Source organism: Tachysurus vachellii, chromosome 25, assembly GCF_030014155.1.
Source record: "Tachysurus vachellii isolate PV-2020 chromosome 25, HZAU_Pvac_v1, whole genome shotgun sequence".
Classification (NCBI taxonomy): domain Eukaryota; kingdom Metazoa; phylum Chordata; class Actinopteri; order Siluriformes; family Bagridae; genus Tachysurus; species Tachysurus vachellii.
Window position 1 is genome coordinate 10,461,171 of NC_083484.1, and position 24,580 is coordinate 10,485,750.

The 24,580-nt window shown below is 38.5% G+C and overlaps 1 protein-coding gene across 1 annotated transcript in view; it reads left to right on the forward strand.

Moving 5' to 3' along the window:
* Window positions 1–411: 411 nt before the first annotated feature.
* The window catches only part of megf8 (multiple EGF-like-domains 8), a 36,214-nt gene continuing 12,045 nt past the window's right edge, over window positions 412–24,580 (forward strand). The window contains exons 1-29 of the mRNA XM_060862061.1: window positions 412–797; window positions 3,527–3,701; window positions 4,572–4,735; window positions 6,173–6,388; window positions 6,792–6,972; window positions 7,376–7,464; window positions 7,569–7,782; window positions 8,485–8,665; window positions 8,960–9,105; window positions 10,396–10,506; window positions 10,946–11,097; window positions 13,251–13,352; window positions 13,470–13,617; window positions 13,871–14,034; window positions 14,215–14,418; window positions 14,641–14,844; window positions 15,020–15,262; window positions 15,814–15,932; window positions 16,702–16,833; window positions 17,543–17,656; window positions 18,157–18,240; window positions 19,195–19,440; window positions 21,575–21,759; window positions 21,868–22,081; window positions 22,216–22,456; window positions 22,600–22,732; window positions 22,835–23,088; window positions 23,332–23,442; window positions 23,779–23,897. Coding sequence (XP_060718044.1) covers window positions 774–797; window positions 3,527–3,701; window positions 4,572–4,735; window positions 6,173–6,388; window positions 6,792–6,972; window positions 7,376–7,464; window positions 7,569–7,782; window positions 8,485–8,665; window positions 8,960–9,105; window positions 10,396–10,506; window positions 10,946–11,097; window positions 13,251–13,352; window positions 13,470–13,617; window positions 13,871–14,034; window positions 14,215–14,418; window positions 14,641–14,844; window positions 15,020–15,262; window positions 15,814–15,932; window positions 16,702–16,833; window positions 17,543–17,656; window positions 18,157–18,240; window positions 19,195–19,440; window positions 21,575–21,759; window positions 21,868–22,081; window positions 22,216–22,456; window positions 22,600–22,732; window positions 22,835–23,088; window positions 23,332–23,442; window positions 23,779–23,897 — 4,670 coding nt within the window. The 5' untranslated portion in view covers window positions 412–773. The remainder of the gene's footprint in view (window positions 798–3,526; window positions 3,702–4,571; window positions 4,736–6,172; window positions 6,389–6,791; window positions 6,973–7,375; window positions 7,465–7,568; window positions 7,783–8,484; window positions 8,666–8,959; window positions 9,106–10,395; window positions 10,507–10,945; window positions 11,098–13,250; window positions 13,353–13,469; window positions 13,618–13,870; window positions 14,035–14,214; window positions 14,419–14,640; window positions 14,845–15,019; window positions 15,263–15,813; window positions 15,933–16,701; window positions 16,834–17,542; window positions 17,657–18,156; window positions 18,241–19,194; window positions 19,441–21,574; window positions 21,760–21,867; window positions 22,082–22,215; window positions 22,457–22,599; window positions 22,733–22,834; window positions 23,089–23,331; window positions 23,443–23,778; window positions 23,898–24,580) is intronic.

The following is a 24,580-nucleotide window of genomic DNA, read 5'->3' on the forward strand; positions in this document are numbered from 1 at the left end:
AGATGCAAAACTGTCTGGTCGGATGAGCTGAATAAGTGCTGATTCGATTGCAACAAAAATACATTTGAATTGAATTGAATTGAATTTAACTATACATTTGTACTTCATAAAAAATTAGGTGGCATTTATTGTGGTTTCTTTTTAAAAATCTTTTTAAAATCTATTTATTGTGAAATCAGTTGTATACTGAATATATATGAATTTATTTGGAGCTAGGGGACTTTTTTCTGTGTATAATAATGAAAGATTTTGAAACTAACTGGACCTGCCAAATATCTCCAAATGCGTTTTAGTATCTTATTTAATTCATATATTTATTTTTTTAATTATATGGTAGAAGCAGTAAGCAGTGCAGGGACTTTTATCATGTAATGGAACCAGTGATGCTGTGGTTGGGGTCTCTGAAAACGCAAACAAGGCTAACGTTGCTAATGTCGGTTTCAAGCCTTGAACGGTTTATGAGGTCTTCGAGCTGCAAGTAGATGTGCTGAAAACCGTGATAATATTTTTGTGAATACGGCGACAACGATTATTATTATTATTAACACTCGATTTTCTCGCCGTGAATCATCAAAAGTTTAGAGATTGCTCGGCTGCTAAGCTAAGCTAAGCTAAACTTCAAGGTTTTTTTTTTTTTTGCTGTTCGCTTAGCTTCTCTGGAGCTACACACACAGCCACAACAACAACAGCACAGTTCCTGGAGTAATTCTGTGGATGTTTGGTACTAATATTTCTCCAAAATGTAACCATCAGCATATGTGTACTTATGAAAGATGGAGATAAAGCCCCGGGCTCTGGTAAGTTGACCGGAACAACAATGTTTCTGTTGTTACAGCAGATGTGGCTAGCTGGCTAAATAATAATAAAATAATAATAATAATATTGTTACAGAGTTAACGGATTGTGTTGTTTTGCTAATTCTTAGCGGCGATCTGGGTGTATTTAATAATAATAATAATAATAATAATAATAATAATAATAATAATAAAAACCCTTAGTTTATGTAGTTAGGTTAATGAATCTGACTGAAACAGGACGATGACGGTTTATTATTTGTCTTGTGTTAGCGAGGTAGCTATAGCAATAAACTGACCTCCTGTGCAACTGTTAACTCTATTTTTGTGCTCACTCGTAGAATTTGTCGGTTTAATTCAAGAGGTATTAAATTATCCCGTTTACTGACAACAAAGGCCCAAATATTGAATACATTTTTGAGTTAATGAGTTAAAATTTGGTTTATTGGAGAGATGGCGAACAACCTAAGATAAGCAACTGATACTGCATTTGTAAATGTATCATCTACACACACACACACACACACATACACACACACAACAGTGTAAATAAATGTAACATCTACACACACACAACAGTGTAAATAAATGTAACATCTACACACACACACACACACAACAGTGTAAATAAATGTAACATCTACACACACACAACAGTGTAAATAAATGTAACATCTACACACACACACACACACAACAGTGTAAATAAATGTAACATCTACACACACACAACAGTGTAAATAAATGTAACATCTACACACACACACACAACAGTGTAAATAAATGTAACATCTACACACACAACAGTGTAAATAAATGTAACATCTGCACACACACACAAAACAGTGTAAATAAATGTAACATCTGCACACACACACACAACAGTGTAAATAAATGTAACATCTGCACACACACACAAAACAGTGTACATAAATGCAACATCTGCACACACACACACAACAGTGTATATAAATGTAACATCTGCACACACACCAGTGTATATTAATGCAACATCTACACACACACACACAACAGTGTAAATAAATGTAACATCTGCACACACACACACACACTCAACAGTGTAAATAATTGTAACATCTACACACACACACACACACACACACATACACACAAAACAGTGTAAATAAATGTAACATCTACACACACACACAAAACAGTGTAAATAAATGTAACATCTACACACATACAACACTAAATAAATGTAACATCTGCACACACACACACACACACACACACACACACAAAACAGTGTATATAAATGCAACATCTGCACACACACACACAACAGTGTATATAAATGTAACATCTGTACACACACCAGTGTATATTAATGCAATATCTACACACACACAACAGTGTATATTAATGCAACATCTGCACGCACACACAACAGTGTATATTAATGTAACATCTGCGCGCGCACACACACAGTGTATATAAATGTAACATCTACACACACACACACACACACACACACAACAGTGTATATTTATGTAACATCTGCGCACACCCACACAACAGTGTATATAAATGTAACATCTGCACGCACACACACAACAGTGTAAATAAATATAACATCTGCACACACACAACAGTGTTTATAAATGCAACATCTGCACACACACAACAGTGTATATAAATGCAACATCTGCACACACACACACCAGTGTATATAAATGTAACATCTGCACACACACCAGTGTATATTAATCCAACATCTACACACACAACAGTGTATATTAATGCAACATCTGCACACACACACAGACACACACAACAATGTATATAAATGCAACATGCAATGAAAATTCACTATACAAATTATTTAACAGTTTGTGGATACAAATGTAAATCAAGATGAATCCAAAGAGAACAAGATGTAAACGTATGTTTTAAAAAACAGATAAAAGTATGGTACACCGATGGTACAAATTCAAAGCTTTACTCTTAAAGCTAAATAAAGGAACATCACAAGATACATACTATAAGAAAAGACGCTCTCTGCTTGATGTCATGGCAGTGAAAAAGTAAAGTCTGAACATGTGTAAACTATCACTTCATCAGCTTAATAAATCATAATCCATAGCTTCAGAATTTTAAAATGTGTTTTTTTTTTTGTTTGTTTGTTTTTTTGGCAGATTATGTAAACTTAAGACAATTCTAAACTCTGTGCTGCATTTCCAATTTTGTTCTGATTTGAAGATGTTATATCATCAGTTTTGTAGCCTGTAATTTACTCAGAGGAAGTGGCGAGGAATGAGGCAGTCAGAGGCTTGGCACTAATTTCTTCCATGATAAATGATTAAATGAAAGACTTCCAAAGTGCTTACGCAAGTGTTGTGTGAGAATGTCTGCCCTATTTCTGTGTAATTCTTTATGCAGAACAGTGAAATACTTCGGCATAATATTTTCAACAAAACTAAACTATGTGTATGATCTGGTTATGATGCATTACTTTCTGTGAATACATTCTCACTGCATGTTATGTTTGTTAAGTAAAAAATGTTAGGTTTGTAACTGGTATAACTGTTGCACTATTTCTGTCACTGTTTTACATATATTTAACAGTACAAAATGTGGTTATAGGGTTATTAATATACATACAGTTTTGATCCTGCATCTTATTGTAGAGCATATGATTTTTAATTGCTTGTTGTCTATCAAAGAAAGAAAGACCTCCATTTCCTACTGTTTACCTTTGTCACATGCAGGAGGAAAAGATGGGTTCCTGGCCTGGCCTTTTCCTGTTGCTGCTCTTTCTGGCACCTGGATGTTGGGCAGGAGATTGTAAAGGTCATAGGCAGATTCTGCGAGGGCCACCAGGCTACGTTACAGACGGCCCAGGAAATTACTCTGTGAACGGCAACTGCGAATGGCTCATCACAGGTGAGCGTCAAAACAAAATGAACCGAATCCACGGGGTTTTTTTCACCAGAGGTGCAACTGGAGCAATTGGCATAATTGTAAAACAATAGAAATGGCATAGTATGGATTGACTTATTTAACACTGATGACATGAAAGACATGCAGAAAACAATTGAGAAAGAAAAGTGTAAAAAGAATGAAGTAAAGGGAAGATTTTTTTTCCCCGCTAGACTGACTGGGATAACAAACGAAATCATTAAACATCAAATAGAATTCAAAGAAATAATGTGTTTTAAGGGGTGCATTGTTTTAAACTATAGAGACATAACTTTATACGCCCTCTTTGTTATGGTATTAACACCTATGAGTTATGTAATACTGCATTGTTTGTTTGGGTATGATGCAGGAATAAATTACATCACATATATCACCTCTCAACAGTTCTTACAGTGCTTTATTTATAGCTTCAGAGAGCCATTAGGGTGTTTTCTTGGACTGTTTAGAATCATCATTGGAAGCATGTTGATTTGTTATATACAGTTGAGTCCATGGAAAGTGGCACAATTTTTGTAGCTTTGACTTCAGCTTTAAATCAAGAGATTTAACAAAAACATTGCTTTAACCATTTAAAAAGTACAACCCATTTTACATAGTCATTAAACAGTTGTTAAACCCCTTGAATTAAGGCTGAATATCTACACTTCAGTTTCACGTTGATTACTTCATTTCATATGAATGTGGTGGTGTACGGAGGCAAAAAACGGTGTCTATATTCATATGCATTCGTGTACATATATCTAAAGTGCTCACCTTTGAGTTGTTAAAAGGTGTCTCATCATTTTTTTTCATATGGCCCAAAATAATTGAAACCAGTACAAATTCTCTTTTCAGCTCCTGGCAGCAATTATCGCATTGTGCTGAACTTCACATTCATGGAGACAGAGTGCACCTATGATTACCTGTTTGTGTATGATGGAGACTCCTATCAGAGTCCCCTCCTTGCAAGTCTAAGTGGCAAGACCCTACCACAACCAATCGAGGCAAAGTCTGGCAAGGTGAGTGTAAAATAACTGGTGTTTTTGGTATTGTAAGTTGAAGCTTTTGTTAAGATTTACAGCTGGCTTTTTGACCTCTGTCTCACTGTCTCCCTGCATGTCGTAAACAAAGTCATTAAAAAACTCTGCAGAGGTTTTGTAGATTACAGAATTGGGGCTGAATAAACAGATGAAGCTTTGGATTGGTGGTCAGTCTTATTGAAGACTGTGAACTCAGTCTTGAGTCTTATCGATAACAAAAATTCAGTCTTATGCCATTGGAGCAGTTTTGTTCTACATCGGATAGCAACTTAGAATGACTTTTTGCTGAAACTATAGTTCCTCTTAAAGGAAGATTCCATGATGAAATAAGCAGCAGATATGCAGTGCAGTTGTGCTGAGTTATTGGGGTGTGTTCAACAAGCAGCTTGGCTAGTTGGTGATTTATGAGTTGACCAGCATGCTGGCTGTGATGGAAGACTGTAGTTTTATTATGAAAGTTGGAGCTTTAAAGCTGTAGAATTTAGGAGTTTATTATAAAATAATTGTTGGATGCCATTGAGAATTAATTTAAAATCTTGACATGAAAATCATGCAGAATGTATTTTAAACACTGTATAAGAAAAGTAATGGACAACAAATCCAGACAGGGCTGGTCACTGCCTGTATATTGTGTCCCTAGGGTTAAGCACAAGGTGTTTTGTCTGGATTTGCTATATAGATATTGTGCATTGGTCCTTCATACCCTACTCTGGAAACCTCGGTAGTTTTATTAGCATGGGTTTCTTATTTTGTACACCTTCCCAGTTGCTAAATGTTTCAGATATGTGTTTTTTTTATTGTATTTATTTATTTTTGTTTTATTGTATTTTTTTTTTTTTAATCTCAAAATTCAAATGTTAAATAGTTATTTTGGTGCTTTTTATGGTGCTTTTTTATGACTCAAAAGCAGCAGCATGAAGCACGAGTAAATGGCTCATCTCCTAGTCTTCAATACATGATTTATTGAAAAATATGAACATAAGATGGTATGTTAAAATACAGAGAGTAGATTTTTTCTGAAATTCATCATCTTTCATGTAACGAAAAGCTATATTTTAAACATAGCTTGGTAGCTTGGTATATATCCTATGCATTTTATTGTCCTTACTGTATTATTAATGTATGTTAAGTATGTAATGTATGTAATGTATGTTTCTAAATCTAATTCCCTAAAAATTCCTTAATACGTATGAAAAATAGCCATACTTGTATTTTAATGCTAATATAAATATATAAATATATATATATATTTTTAAATAAAAAAAAGCTTTTTTTTTATTATTCTTTCATTATTCGTTTGGTGCATACAAATCATATATAAATTTAAAACAAGCCACATCAATAGAAAACAAAGGAATAAACTGTAATATTTTCTACTCTTCCTTCTGCTCCTTGCCTTTAATCATCTTCTTTCAGATGCTACTTCACCTCTTCAGTGATGCCAACTACAACTTGCTAGGCTTCAATGCTACTTATACATTCTCGCTGTGCCCCTGGGACTGTGGAGGTCATGGGCGCTGTGATGCAGTCTCCTCTCGCTGTCAATGCCATCAGGGTTGGGGCGGGACAGACTGTTCCTTGCCTGTCTGCTCCACAGACTGCACACAACATGGACATGGGCGATGTGATGAGGTCAGTTTTTTTTTGTTTTTTCTTTTGCGATTAAGGCAGTGTTATTTTCCATTTCCAGTTTTGATGAAAGGCTTTTAATTTATTATATTACATTTTATGTTCTTCAACAGCAAGTGAAAATGAAATATTGTTACATGTGTCCCATGTAACTTTCCTCCTAATGAGATCTTTCCATTACGTAAAATCTCCTAAAATTGTGTTACGTTTTCAGACTGTAATCTAGGCTTTGTAAGATATAAAAAGCAAATATTACAGTATATGTTTATTAAAAATATGACATTTATTAATTTTTTATATTTGTCACTTGGTTTTATGGATATAAAATGAAATCAAAGGGAGACATTCTGAATTTCTTTGTTTTCTAATAACATGTAATATGTGCTTTGTCTCACTGTGCTCTCAGAGCGGAGACCACTGCTTATGCAGTACTGACTTTGTGGGGCAGAGCTGTCAGCTTGGCCTGCGTGATAACAGTGGTGTGGGTCAGTGGTGGGACATGAGCAATAGGGATGAGAGTTTTTCTCCACGGACTGCATCAGGTGGTGTCTACCTGTCCTCCACCAGAACCTTCTACCTGTTTGGAGGTAAGTAGAAGTAAGCAGGGATGTTTGTTTTTGTATGTTAAGTTCACTTCACTTCAGGTTGCAACCGTATAATATTCTTATCCATGAGATGGATTTTGTGTAACTGAAGACATATTTTCTAATATTAGGCTACTGTTATGGAATTGGAAAAATGATGTCAGTATCTTTTTGCTGGATATTCTGTCTCTTAATCTAGCAATTTATAAGCAATGAGAAATTCTTTCAAATGTTAACAATTACATGTGTCTTTATTATCAGTCGTGTGTATGTGTATATTTATGGGCTCTAGAGGCTGTTGTGTGTGACTAGCAGTTTCTAAAGTCCTCAAATCAGCACTCCTGTAACCAAAAACCAGAATTCTTTTTTTTTTTTTTTCATTTTTTTTCATTTTTCTGACTTTCAGGTTTTGACTTAAACAAAGCATTGGGAGACGTTGTGGAATACAACTTTTTAACCAATCAGTGGGAGAAGAAGCTGCACTCAGTCGCTCCTGTAAGACACTCTGTTACCTGAGCATCTTTTCAGTTGCATTGATTTTTATCCGTTTATTTATTTACCTATTTTTTTTCCCATTTGTCTATCCTTGTTCCACCAAGGCCCCAAGGCACTCTCATACAGCAGTGGAATGGCAGGGTAACATGGTCATATATGGGGGTGAGCTTTCTAACCACTCACTGGCTAGCGATGTTTGGTTGTACCGCCCAAAGCACAACGATTGGCAACAGCTTGGCCAGTCAGAAGCTGTAGGTGCTCCCAAGCTAGCAAATCATGCAGCAGCTCTGGTGGACAATGATCTGTATGTTTTTGGGGGTAAGTATCAGCCTTCAAAACCTGAGAGTTGATGTCTGTCTAACATCTGTGAGAGAGCAGACTACTTCATTGCATGTCGCTTTTTAAAGATCATAATAAGTCTTTAAAAAAGCATAGACTTCTTCATTGTTTAATATACATTATTATATACACATGTGATATACATACAGGGGTTGGACAAAATAATGTGAAGATGCATAAATATGTATTATCTCTTTATTAAAAAGATGTTGGACCACTATGTTCATTTACTACAGATTCCAACCTTCTTGGAATAGATTCATACATCTTTTGAATGTATTCTAGTGGGATTTGTGTACCATTCATAGCAGAATATCTTCTAGTTGCTTAAGAGAGGTTGAAACAGGGAACCATTTTCTTGGTCTTCTCTCAGAAATGTCCTACATTTACTCTATGATATTCAAGTCAGGTGATTGAGATGGTCAGGGCAGATGTTGTGGTTCATACTGGTGCTTGTCAAACCAAGATTGACAACATTTGGACCATCTGATGCACCTGATCAAATATTTACTTGAAGTAACAAAACTTGTAGGCTAATGGGAGTTTCATCAACTAATTATGTTACAAATTATGCATTATGCACTCTGAAGATCTTGGCTCCTGAAGCTATAATTGTATCTATTAGGGTTTTTTGCCTGCAACTCTGTCATTTCTCTTGTTCCTGTGTGTCTCTGTCCTTAGGGCGCACAGAGAAGGACATGTTCTCTTCCACTCTGTATCGCTTTCGACTGGGAGAAAAGGTTTGGGAGGAAGTACAGCCTCATGGGGGAAAGCCCCCGGCCACTGCAGGTCACAGCATGGTCTTCCACTCTCCATCCAGGACTCTGCTGGTATATGGAGGACACAGACCGACTACAGCTAGGTACAGGGAGATGTTTCTATTAAACCAGGTTTTCACATAATTTTTGCTTGAGCTGTAGACAGCTGACCTCAGAAAGCTGCTCTGACCATTTTGTATCAGTGAACCTAATTACCTCTATAACAACAGTAAGATTATGCCTCACCTGATCCAGATGAGTCAGAAGCAATGGATAGATGGATGAATGGAAGGAAGAATGAAAGAATGAATTTTTGTTCTGAAAAGCATTATGAGTTGTGTAAGATGCCCAAGTGCAGATTTAATGCTGTGCTTCTTTCTCCCTTATCTCTTATACAGGTTCAGTGTGAGGGTCAACTCCACAGACATGTTCCATGTGGACAAGCGTTTCTGGACTTCCCTTCGCTCACGTTACCCTGCTAACGGACCTCGAGAGAGAGCCTTTCATTCAGCAACCATAATTGGCAATTACATGGTGGTATACGGTGAGTCTTGGTTTTATTATTTTGAAGCTACTTGACAAGAAGTTATATAAGTTGGCATATATAGTGATTGGTGTGTGATTTTGATTCTGTTAAGTTTAGTATTGTATAGGGCTGGGCGATATGGCTGAAAACTGTATCACAATATCAGTGTTTCATATCGGTCGATATCGATAATTATTGATATTTTTTATGACCCATTTAAAATATGGACCAGGAGAAAAATATTACATTTAAACATTTTTAAATTAAACTTAACCTTCCTCTGACCATAAACCCCTCAGTTATTAAGACAGAAATGTCAACAACCAGGAAAACTCAAATAATTATAATGTAAACATAAGTGTAAGTGTCACAATGAACACTTATCAATTATCTCTTAACATTTAAGGTGCAAAATGAAATAAAATGTAAGAAATGCTTAATAAAGTGTAATTAAATAGTGCAAAGTGTTAAATATAAACAGAGAAACCTGAGAATTTAGTGCAAGTTTAGTGCTAGGAAGTTCACTAGCTGTTCAAGTTCTGGTGTTTTAAAATATGTGCAGTGTTTTGTAAACATAAATAAAACTGAGGTAGACTGAGATACAATAATATAAAAAACAAACCTGATACAGTACAGTAACATTGTTAGAAATATAAAACCTGCAGAAATATGAACAAGTAACTGACTTTTCCTCTTTTATTTACAATTTCCTTGCTCGCTGCGGCTCATTTTCTTTTATCGAACACATTTTTTATTGATATCGATCACGTGTCTATTGCAATACATATCGTTATCGTTTTATCGCCCAGCCCTAGTATTGTATGTATAGCACTTTTAACTATTGACATTTTTGAAAATCCAGACGTAGGCGTGAATCTCAAATTCTCAATCCATTGTCACATTGCAAGGAATTCTATCTTAAATAACATGAGGAAGAAACCTTGTGAGGAACCAGACACCAGATTTACTGTTTACTATAAAGACAGTCCCCTCTAAGGCTGTTGAAAGGATGTTTGTTTTAGTCTTTTTGATTTCTAGTCTTATGTACAAGTGTACAGTATCCATGGGGAGAACTGGGCAGAAGCTGACTTTGGGAAGTGTAGTCTTTTGGAAATCCATATGGGCTCCTCTACAGCAGTAGAGAATGAATAACAATATGTGAAACTCCAAACAGAAGTATCTGGATGGTGAGATTAGCCACAGGAGTTGCAGTGCTTCATGATTAGACACCAGCATTACATCGAACAGAAAGAGTCTAAAGATCTCGTGTATGTTTTGTTAGCTTCATTTAATTCTTTTCTCCTAAAGGTGGAAATGTACACATCCATTACCTGGAGGAGAAATGTTACGATGAGGAGATCTTTTTCTACCACCTGGGCTGCCACCAGTGGGTGTCTGCTGGGGAAAGTCTCATACACCGTAAGTAGTTTACATTTAGTTTATCCTGAGCAACGTATAAAAGTGCTTTTAAGTCTCAATGAATACATTAACACTGGTTCACTAAACATCCAAAGTGCCATAAGGGTCCGTTTCTGACCATAGGACATTATGTCCATTAGGAATGCTGTTGCATCTAATACCTTAATAACACATTACTATGTTATTGTTGCTGCTATGTTGGGGATAAAATATATAAAGGAGTAGAATGCAGTCTTGGCCTCACTTGACTTATAAATTGAAATCTTAATTATTTTTTACTGATCTGAAAAGTTTGCCAGTAGCAGTGATAGTTGTGTTTAGTGAATGAGTTTCTAGACTAGTTGCATAACAGATTATCCTTACGGTCTTGTATAAATTGACTATTGGTGGAAACATTGTATGTGTGGGTGCTCAGACCCCTTCATATATTCTCTAATAGGAAGCCGATCTGTGAGAGGCCGGTACTCTCATGTTGCGGCTGTCATGGATGGTCGTGTGTTGCTCATCGCTGGCGGCTACAGTGGTGTTGCCCTCGGGGACCTGGTGGCATACAAAGTCCCACTGTTTGTCAGCAGTGACCCTGGTGACAGAGTGAGTTGATTTAGAAAATAAGTATTTCGTGCGTTTTTTATATACACACACACATACATACACATACACAGTATCTCACAGAAGTGAGTACACCCCTCACATTTTTTTTGGGCCCAAAGTGTAAATATTTTGTGTGGCCACCAATATTTTCCAGCACTGCTTTAACGCTCTTGGGCATGGAGTTCACCAGAGCGTCACAGGTTGCCACTGGAGTCCTCTTCCACTCCTCCATGAGAACATCACAGATCTGGTGGATGTTCGAGACCTTGCGCTCCTCCACCTTCCGTTTGAGGATGACCCACAGATGCTCAATAGGGTTTAGGTCTGGAGACATGCTTGGCCAGTCCATAACCTTTAACCTCAGCTTCTTCATCAAGGCAGTGGTCATCTTGGAGGTGTGTTTGTGGTCGTTATGTTGGAATACTGCCCTGTGGCCCAGTCTCCAGAGGGAGGGAATCACGCTCTGCTTCAGTATGTCACAGTACATGTTGGCATTCATGGTTCCCTCAATGAACTGTAGCTCCCCAGTGCCGAAGGCACTCATGTAGCCCAAGACCATGACACTCCCACCACCATGCTTGACTGTAGGCAAGACGCACCTGTCTTTGTACTTCTCACCTGGTTGCCACCACACACACTTGACACCATCTGAACCACAATAAGTTTATCTTGGACTATTCAGACCACAGAACATGGTTCCAGTAATCCATGCCCTTAGACTGCTTGTCTTCAGGAAAGACAGTCTTTCTTGTGCATCATCTTTAAGCTTCCTTCTGGAACGACAGCCGTGCAGACCAATTTGATGCAGTGTGTGATGTGTGGTCTGAGCACTGACAGGCTGACCACCCCACTCCTTCAACCTCTGCAGCAATGCTGGCAGCATTCATACATCTATTTCCTAAACAAAACCTCTGGATATGATGCCGACCACGTGCACTCTTTGGCGAGGCCTGTTCTGAGTGGAACCTGTTCTGTTAAACCGCTGCATCGTCTTGGCCACCGTGCTGCAGCTCAGTTTCAAGGTCTTGGGAATCTTCTTATAGCGTACACCATCTTTACGTAGAGCAACATACCTTTTTTTCAGATCCTCAGAGAGTTCTTTGCCATGAGGTGCCATGTTGAACTTCCAGTGACCAGCATGAGAGAGAGAGAACACCAAATTTAACACACAATTTAAAACAATTCACACCTGAGACCTTGTAATACTAATGAGTCACATGACACCGGGGAGAGAAAATGGCTAACTGGGCCCAATTTAGACATTTCCGCTTGGGGTGTACTCACTTTTGTGGCCAGCAGTTTAGATATTAATGGCTGTTTGTTGAGTTGTTTTAAGGGGAAAGCAAATTTACACTGTTATACAAGCTGTACACTCACTAATTTACACTTTAGCAAAGTGTCATTTATTCAATGTTGTATATATAAGAATACACACACACGCATATAATATTCTTCTCCCCATTTCTCCTCAACATTATCAACTGTCTAATTTCTGTGAGCCTGTGCCAATGATGGCCTCAGACTACTGTTCTTGGCTTGTAGGAGTGAAACCCAATGAGGTCATCTGTCCATCTACCTCACTATAGCATGCTTTGTGCATTCTGAGATGCTGCAGATTGCATTCTGAGATGATTTGCTTTATTCATTTTGACAGCTTAAACCAATCTGTCCATTGTCCTCAGACCTCTCTGTTTTCTCCCAGATACGTTTTGTTCACTCACTGTTTTTTTTTGTTGTTGTTTGTTTTTTGTTTTTTGACGCCGTGTCATTCCGTAGAGACTCTTGTGTATGTGAAATATCATAGGAGTTCAGCAGTTTCTGAAATTAAACTAGCCTGTCTGGCACCATGCTAATTCCCCTCATGTACTGAATAAAGCTAAATCTTATGTGCTGTCAAATTATTGCAACAGTTTTATGCCTGAATTATTGGTTAAATACTTTTGTTTAAAAAAATTGCTTGAAGTTCTGGTCCAGTCTGATTGAAGTTGTAACTGTGGTGCACTTGGAGGCTACAGCCCTCCTGTAGAACAGGAATGAAACGTTTGTGGTTTGACCAGCATAAATATACACAAGTACATCTGAAACAGCACTCGGTGGTTCCACCTACACAGTCAGGGAAATGAGGACTTCTTGTATATGTTCTTTTTGGACAGGATGCAGTGTGTGCTGAGGCCCCAGATGAAAGAATGTGTCTAAAAAACCCAGAATGCAGTTGGTGTGAAGGTCGCTGCAGGGAATACCAGCCAACTAACCCGGTAACACATTAAATACCCACATGCTTCTTTTTCTCTTCTTTCACTTCTCTTTTGTTTTTTATCAGTCTATTATATCTTATTAACTAATGCCATTATTGTAATTGTGTGTACCCACAGTGTGGCAGCACTGGCTGTTTAGGTCTGGCTCGATTCCTTTCCGACTGCCAGTCATGTCTAGTATTCAGTGGCGTGCCCAACTCTCTCCCTCGTGCCCCCGGTGATTTTGGATGGTGTGTCCAGAATGATTCCTGTTTACCGGTCTCAGGTATGAACAGCAGAGAAGAGAGCAGCATGAAAGAGTGATTACTGTACAATGTGCAACCACAGTTTTTGTAGCAAATCAGTATCTCATGACACTCCTATTTTCCTGTGTCTGTGGTATACTGACTTGTTTAATTGTTCTGTGGTTGTAGCTTGGTTCTCATGATCTTTTTTTGTGTATAGCCCACTGTCTCAGCTGTGTCAGGAATATAACAATGATACAGTCCTGTGTAACAATAAATTCTAACCCCTCACAGAGCACAGTGCATGCCGCGTGGACCAGATCTCGGGGGCGTACGGCTGGTGGGGGGAGCGGACGAGTTTCCTGACTTCCCTCCCCTCCTGTCGCACCGAGAACTATGTCCCAGGACTGCACCTGCTCACCTTTCAGCACCCACGCAACGACTCTCAGCCTGACAAGGTATGACTTCCCTGCAGGCGACGTTGAACAGTCACACTGGACCCATGACTTTCTACAATTGTTTAATTGTAAATTCCTGAGGATAAATGTATTTATATTTATAACTATATATAAAAACTTTATGTATAGTTGTTTCAGATTGATTTCACATACTTGTTTACTTTCATGTCTCCTTTCCAGGTGTCTATTCTGAGGAGTACCTCTATAATACTCAACCCCTCCACCGAGATGGACGTCACTCTGCAGTTTCGTGGTTTTATTCACCCTCTTTTAGGGGCTCCATCGCCTGCATCTCCTCCCCAAGATTCTGTGGCCATGTGGGCCAGGATTCAGAAGTTTCACTTCACAGTGAAGATGGCAGCAGGGCCCAACTCTGTCCACTTGGTAAGAGGACAGTCCATTATGATGTTTGCACTGCTTTTGATTTTAAGTCCATTATCACCTATGCTATACTATACTATTACTGTCAGCATTTGATATAATGAAATTTAAATGAATGCTAAACATTATGCTGTTAGACATTAGTATGGGAAAAGATGAAGGAATAAGTGTCAAAACTATGAAACACTGTTTTAAATTATATGTACCACTCTTTTGTGTACACAGACTGATGTTCTTGGGCGCTGGTCAGCTCAGGAGGAAAAGGAGAGCCGGTTGCTGTCCCGTCCAGATGGTTCTCGTCTGTTTCAGAATCTTACCCGGGGGAATCGTTATTTGGTGCAGGCAGAGGGTTACCTGAACAGTTCTGCCTCAGGCCAGACCAGCGAGATGGCCCTTACCTGGAACCGAACTGCCATTCCTGGAGGAAGTGTAAGGGCTTGTTCATAACTCTGGAAGTAGTGTCTTAAGTGAATTTCTAAGTATTATCATCTATCAGTAGGGAACACTAGGGACACCATGTGTAAATCAAGTAAAATCATTCATCATTGCTGTAGTACTGCAAGTCTAGTTGCCTTGACTCATGGCCCCTTTTATTGTTCAACAGGAGATCTCATTTCTGTTCCTGGAGCCATATCGTTCAGGCTCATGTTCAGGTTACTACTCCTGTTTGGCCTGTCTATCTGATCAGTCTTGCGGCTGGTGCCCTACTACAAATGCGTGTATGCTGCGCTCCAATATCAGCCTCGAGCGCTGCCTAGAGCCACAGGGAGAAGAGCACCACCTGTTGCTCAACCCCCTGCACTGCACACTGTGTGAAGAGTACAGAGACTGCAGGGCTTGCACTCAGGTACAGAAAAGGTGGCATGATGGAGCCCATGATGCAAGAGTATACTTGTGATTTATCAGAAGAGATATTTAGTTGCTTGTTTGTAAATTTAGGCCACAGGAACTACAATATATGGCTATATTATTATTATAATGATAATAATTTAAGATTGTGAACACAAAGGATTATCACACCCATATGTGCTTGTTAAGTATCCCATTTTGCTGTTTTAAGAATCTCGATTTTAAGGCTTTCTTCTAGATTTTGCAGTGTGGCTGTGAGGATTTGCATGTTTAGCCACAAGAGCATTAGTGATATCAGGCATGTTGAAGAATCTTGCCATCCAGAATCCACTCTAGTTCTTCCAACCCATGGTAAATCATGCCTTCACAGAGCTTGCTTTGTGCACAGTGGCATTGTCATGCTGAAAGACGTTTGAGCACCTTAGTGACCGGATGTTTTAATTCTACAACATATAAATGGTGTGATGGTCTCATGTCATATACACAAATGTTGGCTATATGGTGTATAATGACACTGAAATAAATTATAATTTTGTTGTTTCCCCACAGGACCCTTACTGCGAGTGGCAAATCAACTCCAGTAAGAAGGGGGATTACTTATGCAGTCGTCGTGGGAGACTGGAAGGCTCTATTCGGGATCCGGTGGCGTGTCCTAAAGTCTGTAACCAGTGAGTGTAAATTTATAATTTATCACCTGAATTAATTAGGGCTGTGATGCCACTCTGCAAGTTACCACCTTGTCAAGAGCATTTTGTGATGAGAAAAGTTGAAGAAAATCTCAGCACAGAAGTTCAGCACAGTTGGCTAAATTATTAGAAAGTCACACTGGGGTGAGTGTTTGGCGTGACACGGCGTACAATGCAGTGGAGTAGCATGCATGGCTGTCGTCCATGGAGGAAGCCACTGCTGAAGCCCATGCACGAAAAAAGCCAGTCTAGAATTTGCCAGGACTCATGTTGACAAGGGCGAAGACTTCTGGGACTTCTGTTTTAAAGATGTTTTTGGCTCTGATGGGTTCCAAATTGTATGGCATCGCAAGAGTGAGAAGTACAATGAAAAATGCATGGTATCAACAATAAAGCATGGGCTGGCATTGTTCTTGTGTGGGGTTGCATGAGTGCTGCAGGTATCGGGGTGTTGAATTTCATAGATGGAATCATGAATTCACAGACATACTATGAAATACTGAAAGAGAAGATGCTACCATCACTTCGTGCCCCTGGTCAATGGGCAGTCTTTCAACATGATAATGACCCAAAAGATACATCTAAGATCACTGGTTTATTTCTGAGGAGGACCAGGGTAAAAGTGATTCAGTGGCTAGTGGCAAAATCTATTGTAAACCATTTTAAAACTATTACCATGAAGTTCTGTTATTGTAATAATAAACTTTGATCAAATATTTTTATCATTACTCTTCTTTCTTGCTTTTAAAAGGAGGACGACATGTGCCGAGTGTCTGTCAAACTCTAGCCAGTGTGCATGGTGTGAGTCTGCTCAGACCTGCTTTTACTTTGCTGCTTATCTCACCAAGTTCCCCTATGGGGAGTGCAGAGACTGGTATGACAGGTAACAAGATGCATCTCCACATTAATATTTTTTAAAAGAAATGCATTTATTATATTTTTTAAATATTCATTTGGTCCAATTTGCCAAGATAAGCCTTTTAAATGTTGATTTACACATGTGCTGTGAACTGGAAGAAAATAAACAATGGATACATGTAAAAAAGTTTTTAATTGAGTTATTTCTATATAATCATCTAGTGATGTATTAAGCGTCGGTTCTGTGCTCGGTAGTTGCTAGTTGTGATTTGGTAGATTTTAAGTCCTGTTCATCTCTTAAGCTACATAAATGAGGAGTATTCAGATGGAACAGGAATAAAATCTGCCTTGGACTACAAGTGAATTCAAATGAATGAAAGAGGAGAATAAAAAGTCTATGAGTAATGAGTTGATATTCTTTGTGTATTCTGCATGACAGCAAAAAGTTTATTTTAAGTTAAGTTTAAAAGTATATTCATTTTAAAATAATAGAGCTGGTGAATGTAAATAAAACCCTAGTTTCCATGTGAGTAAGACAGTAGCTAGTTTAAGTCTTGGTCCCATTGCACATTCCAGACTAGGATGCTTTAATCTGAACAAAACAGCTACCCAGTTTAGTTAGTGATTAGTGTTTGTACAAAAATGTGAACAATTCCACCAAATGTGGTGAGAAACAATACATTTTAGCTTTGTAATGATGTAAGATGTATATACAGTTCTTTGTTTCTATTTAGTGTGCACTCGGTCCCTCAGTGTAAGCAGTGTTCTGCTTCAGCCACATGTACAGAGTGTCTGCAGACCTTTCAGTGTGGCTGGTGTGGGGATTACAGCAACCCTACCTTTGGCAGGTGAGAAAATATCTCGTTGCACTTGATAAGGGTTTAAAATTTGAAATAGGAGACACCTGGAATATTTCAAATGGTTTTGATAGTTGGCATAGAAAAACAAGCAAAAATATTAGTTCTGTTGGTGATGAAGTGTTCAACTGTGTCATCCTTCCATCATGTCACATAAAAATAATATTTCCGATCCATAAATGTTAAAGAAGAACGGTTTGATTAATTTTCTAGTTTTGTTATAATATGGGTGTTTTAAATATTGTATATACATCATTGACTTATACTGTATAAACAGAAATGTGATTGCTACCATGCTAAACCTGGCATTTGACCTGTTTCTTGTATATTTATAATTGGCACACAGAAACAATGTTTTTTCCACATATAATATATAAATATATAGTAACGTATACATTATACAGCAAGTAAATAGCTAATTGTATAATGTTTCCCTTTAAGTCTAAATCTTTCCATTTGTTTTATTTCTTTCAAATCCTGTTTTACGGCAGGTGTCTAAAAGGAGACTGGGGAGGAATAATCGACTCGTCCGTGACTAACTGCACTGTTGCTGTTGCTGAAGTGAAGGCCTCAAGGTAAAGCTACAACACATCTGTGTTCCTGCCCGGGTTTGTAATAGTCAGTCATGCTGATGTCACAGGGGAATTGCTATGTCAGATACACTGGCTTTTAATGGAAAAAAAAAACTGTTCTAACAATTTCTAACATAAGTGCTAGTGTCAGGTTTCACTGTGAACACCTAAGAACGTGAGTTTCATTTCTCACCATTTCCAGCCATGATCAATATCGTATTAATGAGAAATCTAGCGTTAAGGTGTATGAGTTGAGACGGCAAAGGTACTTCCAGAATTCGATGAAGAATGCAGCATGATGCAATTGTGCTGAGTTACAGGAAGACACACTTGTCTACTTGGTAATCTGTGCAATGATGAGCAGCCATCAGTTTGAGCAAAGTGAGAGAGCTGGACAGACTTAAAGGCATTATCAGCTCTGCTGCATTGCTCTCTTTAGGTTGAGATGAAACAAGAGCTATATTCGATTGAGCACCGCTATCAGCTGGTACTGGAACGGCAATGCGAGTAATGGTGGCAATTGTTAGCTAAAGTGAAAATTAACAAACTTTTCCAAGAAATAAGGTTGACCTAAAAAGCCGTCTCAGAATTAGATGCCACTAAAGATCCGATATAAGCCTTATTATCAGAATACAAAGTAAATCTCTCCAGGTATCAAGTATAGTTCACATATATGGGATAAATTTTATTGTACAAGTGAATTTCTTGTGGACTGAGTAATGCACAGTGATTAATAATTCAATATTATTTGTATAGCTCTTGTAACCATGGATATTGTTAAAAAGCAGCTTTAGATTTACAGTTTACAGCACAGTGCAAGTGCTAATACAATAGCATGAGTATAATCATAAAGAACACTAAACTACACTAATAAATGTGTAAGCTGTATGTCAATATATGAGTCGACTTCTTTAAATATAGCAGTAAAACATCCTTACTTTATCTTTTCACTGTTAGCCCTGAACCACGCACCCTTTCCCCACCACGGCCGATGGAAATGGAGTTGGAGATGGAGCTGCTGGAGGGGGTGGAAGTTGATGGAGAGGCTGTGTGGTCCTATGCATCATGCCCTGATGTGGAGGAGTGCAGGCTGGGCCTTCATACATGCCATCCCTCCGCCACCTGCGTGAACACGCCCACCTCGTACGAGTGCCACTGTGAGAGGGGTTTTACTGGAGATGGAGAGCATTACTGCAATCAGACGTGAGTCATTATCACAATACACACTGTCTGTTTGTTGATGCTCAGTTTCTAATTTATGTGGATTATGTTTTTTCTTCAGTCTGACATTTTCCTGGCTGGTTAACATAATCCTGCTCAATCAGTACAGTCAGATCTGTGCAAAGCCAGACATTAAGGTATAACCATGATAGTGGTTGTTGTGTTCATGCATAATCTCAGGTCAAAAATGGTTTTTATAGTGGGTCAAAAAATGCACACATAATGATTTAAAGGTTGGGTCTCCGTTGTTTGAGAAATACTTCTGAAAACTGAGTCAGGCCGACAAACAAATCAAACGTGTAGCCACTGAGCAGAAAGGGGCGTGTCTTGTCAATATGGGTGGAGAGAGTGTTCAGTGTGCATGTGTGACATTAGCAGAAAGCAGTTTTAACATTGACATGGAGGATAAAAACAAAGAAAGGAAGCGACGAAAAGCTTACGATAAGGCCAGAAGTAGGACCCGTGTTAATATAGGATCAGCTTTCCAGCGCTGGAGAGAACTGAAGGAGCAGGAAGTTGGCACATATTCACAGATTCAAGTTTCCCGAGTCAATAACTCCTGAGCTAAACGCTGTTACTCCATAATTAACACCTCTTTTCTATTGTAGTAATATAGAGAGGCAGCTACAACCACGTTTTGCTAGTAACAGCGTTTAGCTCAGGAGTTCTATGTTATTGACTCGGGAAACTCGAATCTGTGAATATGCGGCCAACTTTACTTAAGACGCCGAGGCGCTTTTTTCCTTCTCGATAGGTGAGTAAAGTTGGTTTTGCTTTGTTTCACAGAACTAATATATGGCGTCCTTTGTATGATTATGCTTGTGTGTCATTTTTGCTTGTTTGTTTATCTGCAACCGTATTGTTCTTCCCTTCAGCTATGATAAAGACACATTTCTTTCCATTTTTTGCCTGGATTACGTATATGTGTGGGTGGAGCTATCAATACCGGGGTGGGACCCATTTGGGTTAGGGGCGTGTTTGTTTTGGTGATTTCAAATGTCAACATTGGCTTTCAAAAAATGGAGACCCTGCCTTTTAATTACTTAATAAGGTGTAGATAATGCATATTTTTTGAACAGACTTGGAGGGATGAGTACCATTCTCCAGCCAGCATTTGAATTTAATAATGAGTTAATAATATACAATGTAAGATCACTATTTTAAAAAAACCCCAACAACCTCAAAATCTCATGTAAACCATTGTTTGAAGCAGATGTATTCTGTGGGTGATTACTACAATTAGATATTATTTTTTTAAATTAAAATCCAGATGTTTTTATCTCATGTAGTTTACATTGGGTATAACATCATTGTCTAGTCCTTCTACATGTAGTGCATAGCATTTGATATTCAGTAACAGAAAAAATAGTAGAAGCACAAAGCCAAATGGAACAAGGTTCATAATTTACTCATTTAAAAATTAAAAAAATATTCTGGGATCAAAGTCATTGTATCACCAGCTGGTAGTGCAGACCAGGAGATTTAAAATGAATTTTGTGCTTACGACATTTAGGTACATCACATCACCATAAAGAGCATTAAGCGTTAAACGTCACTGGCCAGAATCCCATAGAAAGCATGGTGGATTATTTGTAAAAATAGGAAATGTTATTTTTATTTGACTAAAATAAATTTTTTTGCAGTTGTTATTAAAGGAAGAAAGGTAAATGACAAATGTACATTATGTTAGGTTTGACTGTCTAGCTCAGAAATGGATGTGAGCTGTTCTGATGGCTGTTTCTGTATCTCAAGTGGAGGATCACCATCTATTGGGTCGACCATGTCAATTTTATTTCCCTGCTCTGCTTTTTTTTTTTTTATATTTTATTGGTTCCGCTTCATAATCTTTTCACTCTTCCACATCCATTGATTTTACTTGTCTTTTGCCACTCTCAAGGTACTAAACTGTTGTTAAGAGGCTTTTAGCCCTTGAGTGATGCCCTTAACCTTAAACTGCTCAGTTGTATAAACGAGATAAATGTAAGTTGCTCTAGAGTGGGGGCGTCTGCCAAATGCCGTAAATGTAAATGGTGTTTGTATCCCAGATCTATGGTGTGTTGTCACAATGTTTCTCTGTGTGTTCATGGCTATGTTTGGTTGCCTTCTTTCTTCTTAGATGTTATAATGAATGTCGTGAGGGCAAGTGTAGTGGCAGTCCGTTGTTTGAGTGCGAATGCTCTTTGGGTTGGACTTCAGACCCAGCCACTCTGGTGTTGAGTGGTGTGGAGTGCGACGTTGACTGCGGCTGTAACTTCCACAGCACCTGCATCACGGCACCAGGAATCTGCGATCAATGCCAGGGTGAATACCTCATATGTTCTGTTATCAGCCTTATCTTATGGCATGTACACCTTTATGCACCTTAGTTGAGCATCACTGTATTTCTTTATTTATTTATATTTTTGACAGATTGGACTACAGGACCACACTGTGAGCACTGCCGTCCCGGTAGCTTCGGTTCAGCGGTAGCTGGTGGTGGAGGCTGCGTGCCGTGTGAGTGTAATGGACATGGTGATCCACTGCAGGGCTTCTGCCACAATCAAACGGGACAGTGCTACTGTACACACCATACCCATGGAGAACACTGCGAGCTCTGCTTGCCTGACTACTACGGAGACCCTCGGTGAGATACAATTACAATTAGACCAATAAGCAGAGGAATTTTTTTTCTTGGGGTTTCCTGCATAGTAAATTAAATACAAATAAATTTAAAGCCTTGTTTAAAATCTCATATTTAATTAATCTTTTTTTTTTCAGGAACAACGGCACATGTTTCCGCCAGTGTCAAGGTCGCTCCGTTGCCCTTTCTTCATTGTCACACTCTTCATTGCCCCTTTCATCCTCTCTTGGCTGGCATGGATCAGCAGGAGGCCAGGATGGTCTGTCACACTGCTTGTGGGTTTTGTCTGTCTCTCCAGATCTGGCACCATGCATGCCAGGCCAGACGTGCCCACCCGTGGCACTGACCCTGCATCCAGACTCGTATACACATTGCACAGTAAGTGCAAAGACCTGTGTCAGAGCAACACGTGAATTACATGCTGCATGACCATAGATATAGCATTACATCATATATATGTTATTGAAGATTTGGGTTCAATTTTTTATTGAGTTTTTATTTTATTTATTTTTATCATGTAGGAATCGTATGTGTATGTATTTGATGGCCTGCCACGTTTTCTCAACAATGGTGTGATGCACTCGGATCAAAACCTGATTGGAGTCTTTTGTGGGACAACTCGTAATCAACCAATCACAGTAGAAGCCACATCTGGTAATAGACTGCTACATATAAGTTGCATTGAAAGTGTTTTTGTCCTGAAAGGCCCTATTATATAATTTACTCAGTAAAATAATAATATCTGTATCATTTCAGGTGTGATCTCCATCTACTTTGAGGCGAATGTATCTTCGGCTCATCCTCAGGGTTTTAACGCCTCCTTCTGGGTGCGGCGTTGCGCTGACGGAGGATCTGAAGGGGCTCTTGATGGCTCATCAGAATGCCAGGGCTTTGCACAGTGCCGTGACGGAGTCTGCCAGTGTGCCAGTGGTTATGGAGGGCCGCTTTGTGATTGGCCCATCTGCCCCGGGGACTGTGGCACTCGAGAGGGCCGAGGCATTTGCAATACGGTGATTGAATAGATTGAATTTTCCTCTTTCACAATAGATGAACAACTACTGCAGGATTTTGCAGGATAATAAACTGTTGCATTTAGATTTTTACTTCCTGTGATAACTGTTTTTGTTTAATGTTACCATGATAGATAGAATAAAACTTTCTTGTTAGGATCAATCCTGACAGTTCTGTGTCAGGCCGTCACTAATCATTTTTGTTGACTATATCCTGACTCCTGTATTGTTATGTTATTGCAGACTCTAGGAGTGTGTGTGTGCGCTCTCGGCTGGGCCGGACCTGACTGCTCCTCCATTGCAGATGCAAACAGCCTGGTGTGGGAGAATCTACTGGATACACAACTCACAGTGGTGAAACATCTCATTCAAACTCTTTCTGTAAAGAATTGACATGAACCCTGATATATTTCCTCAAATGTTCTATGACTCCAGCATAAGTGCATTACCATATTGATGATGATCCACATACCTGTTCCTGAGCATTAGCCAAACACAGATAATGTGCACTTGTATACTGTGTTGCTTATTGAGTAGAATGGAGAAACAAGCACTAAAACTGTGATTTCATTCATTTACTCATTTAAGTTTCTAGAGTGAGGTGATTTTTGAACAGTACTAAAAGCTATATAGTCTTAAACATCATTTATTCCATTTCCTGAAGTTTTTTTTTCTCCTTCATCCCCACAGAATCCATCTTACAGGTTTCTCCAGAGAATGGGGCACTCGCTAGTTTCGGGCCCCCATGGCACACTCTGGTTATATGGTGGCCTCTCTCTCTCAGAGGGAATTCTGGGAAATGTTTACAGGTATAAACAATTTATATGTTATAAGATAGATGGCAATATGATTTAAATAATGAATACAACATCACAAAGGGTGTGATGTAGGGAAGTATTCAGCAGGATGGTATGATGTGACCTGTTGTGAAATGAACTTATTCTCCAACTACATCACAAAATTGATTTAATTATGAAAACAAAATCGTAGTTGTAACCATTAGAATTAATGTTCTGCTATGCCTATGAAATATGCTATTTTTTGCTATTACAATCATTTGCCCACTTTGCTCTTTTTTTCTTACTTGATGTAATGACAAAAAAGAATGAAAATGAATATGAACAACTTCTGATAACTCAAAATGAGAAATTTAGTAACACTGTGGTCTAACACTGATTAGTCATTGGTTTATTCTCTGTTTTCATGTACAGTTGTGTTCAAAATTATTCAACCCCCAATGCTGTAAATGGTTTTAGGGAATTTAGTGTACATTTGTAATTGTATTCAGAATGAAATCCTACAAGGACTTCTTAAAGAACCATATGCAACTAAAATGACATCAATTAGTTTTGTAATACAGTAGTAAATGTTTCTTTTGTGAATTCTTCATTGACATAATTATTCAACCCCTTAAAGACTACCACTCTGAAGAACAGAGGTTCAATGAAGTGTTTTCAATCAGGTATTGAAAACACCTGTGGATATCAGGGAG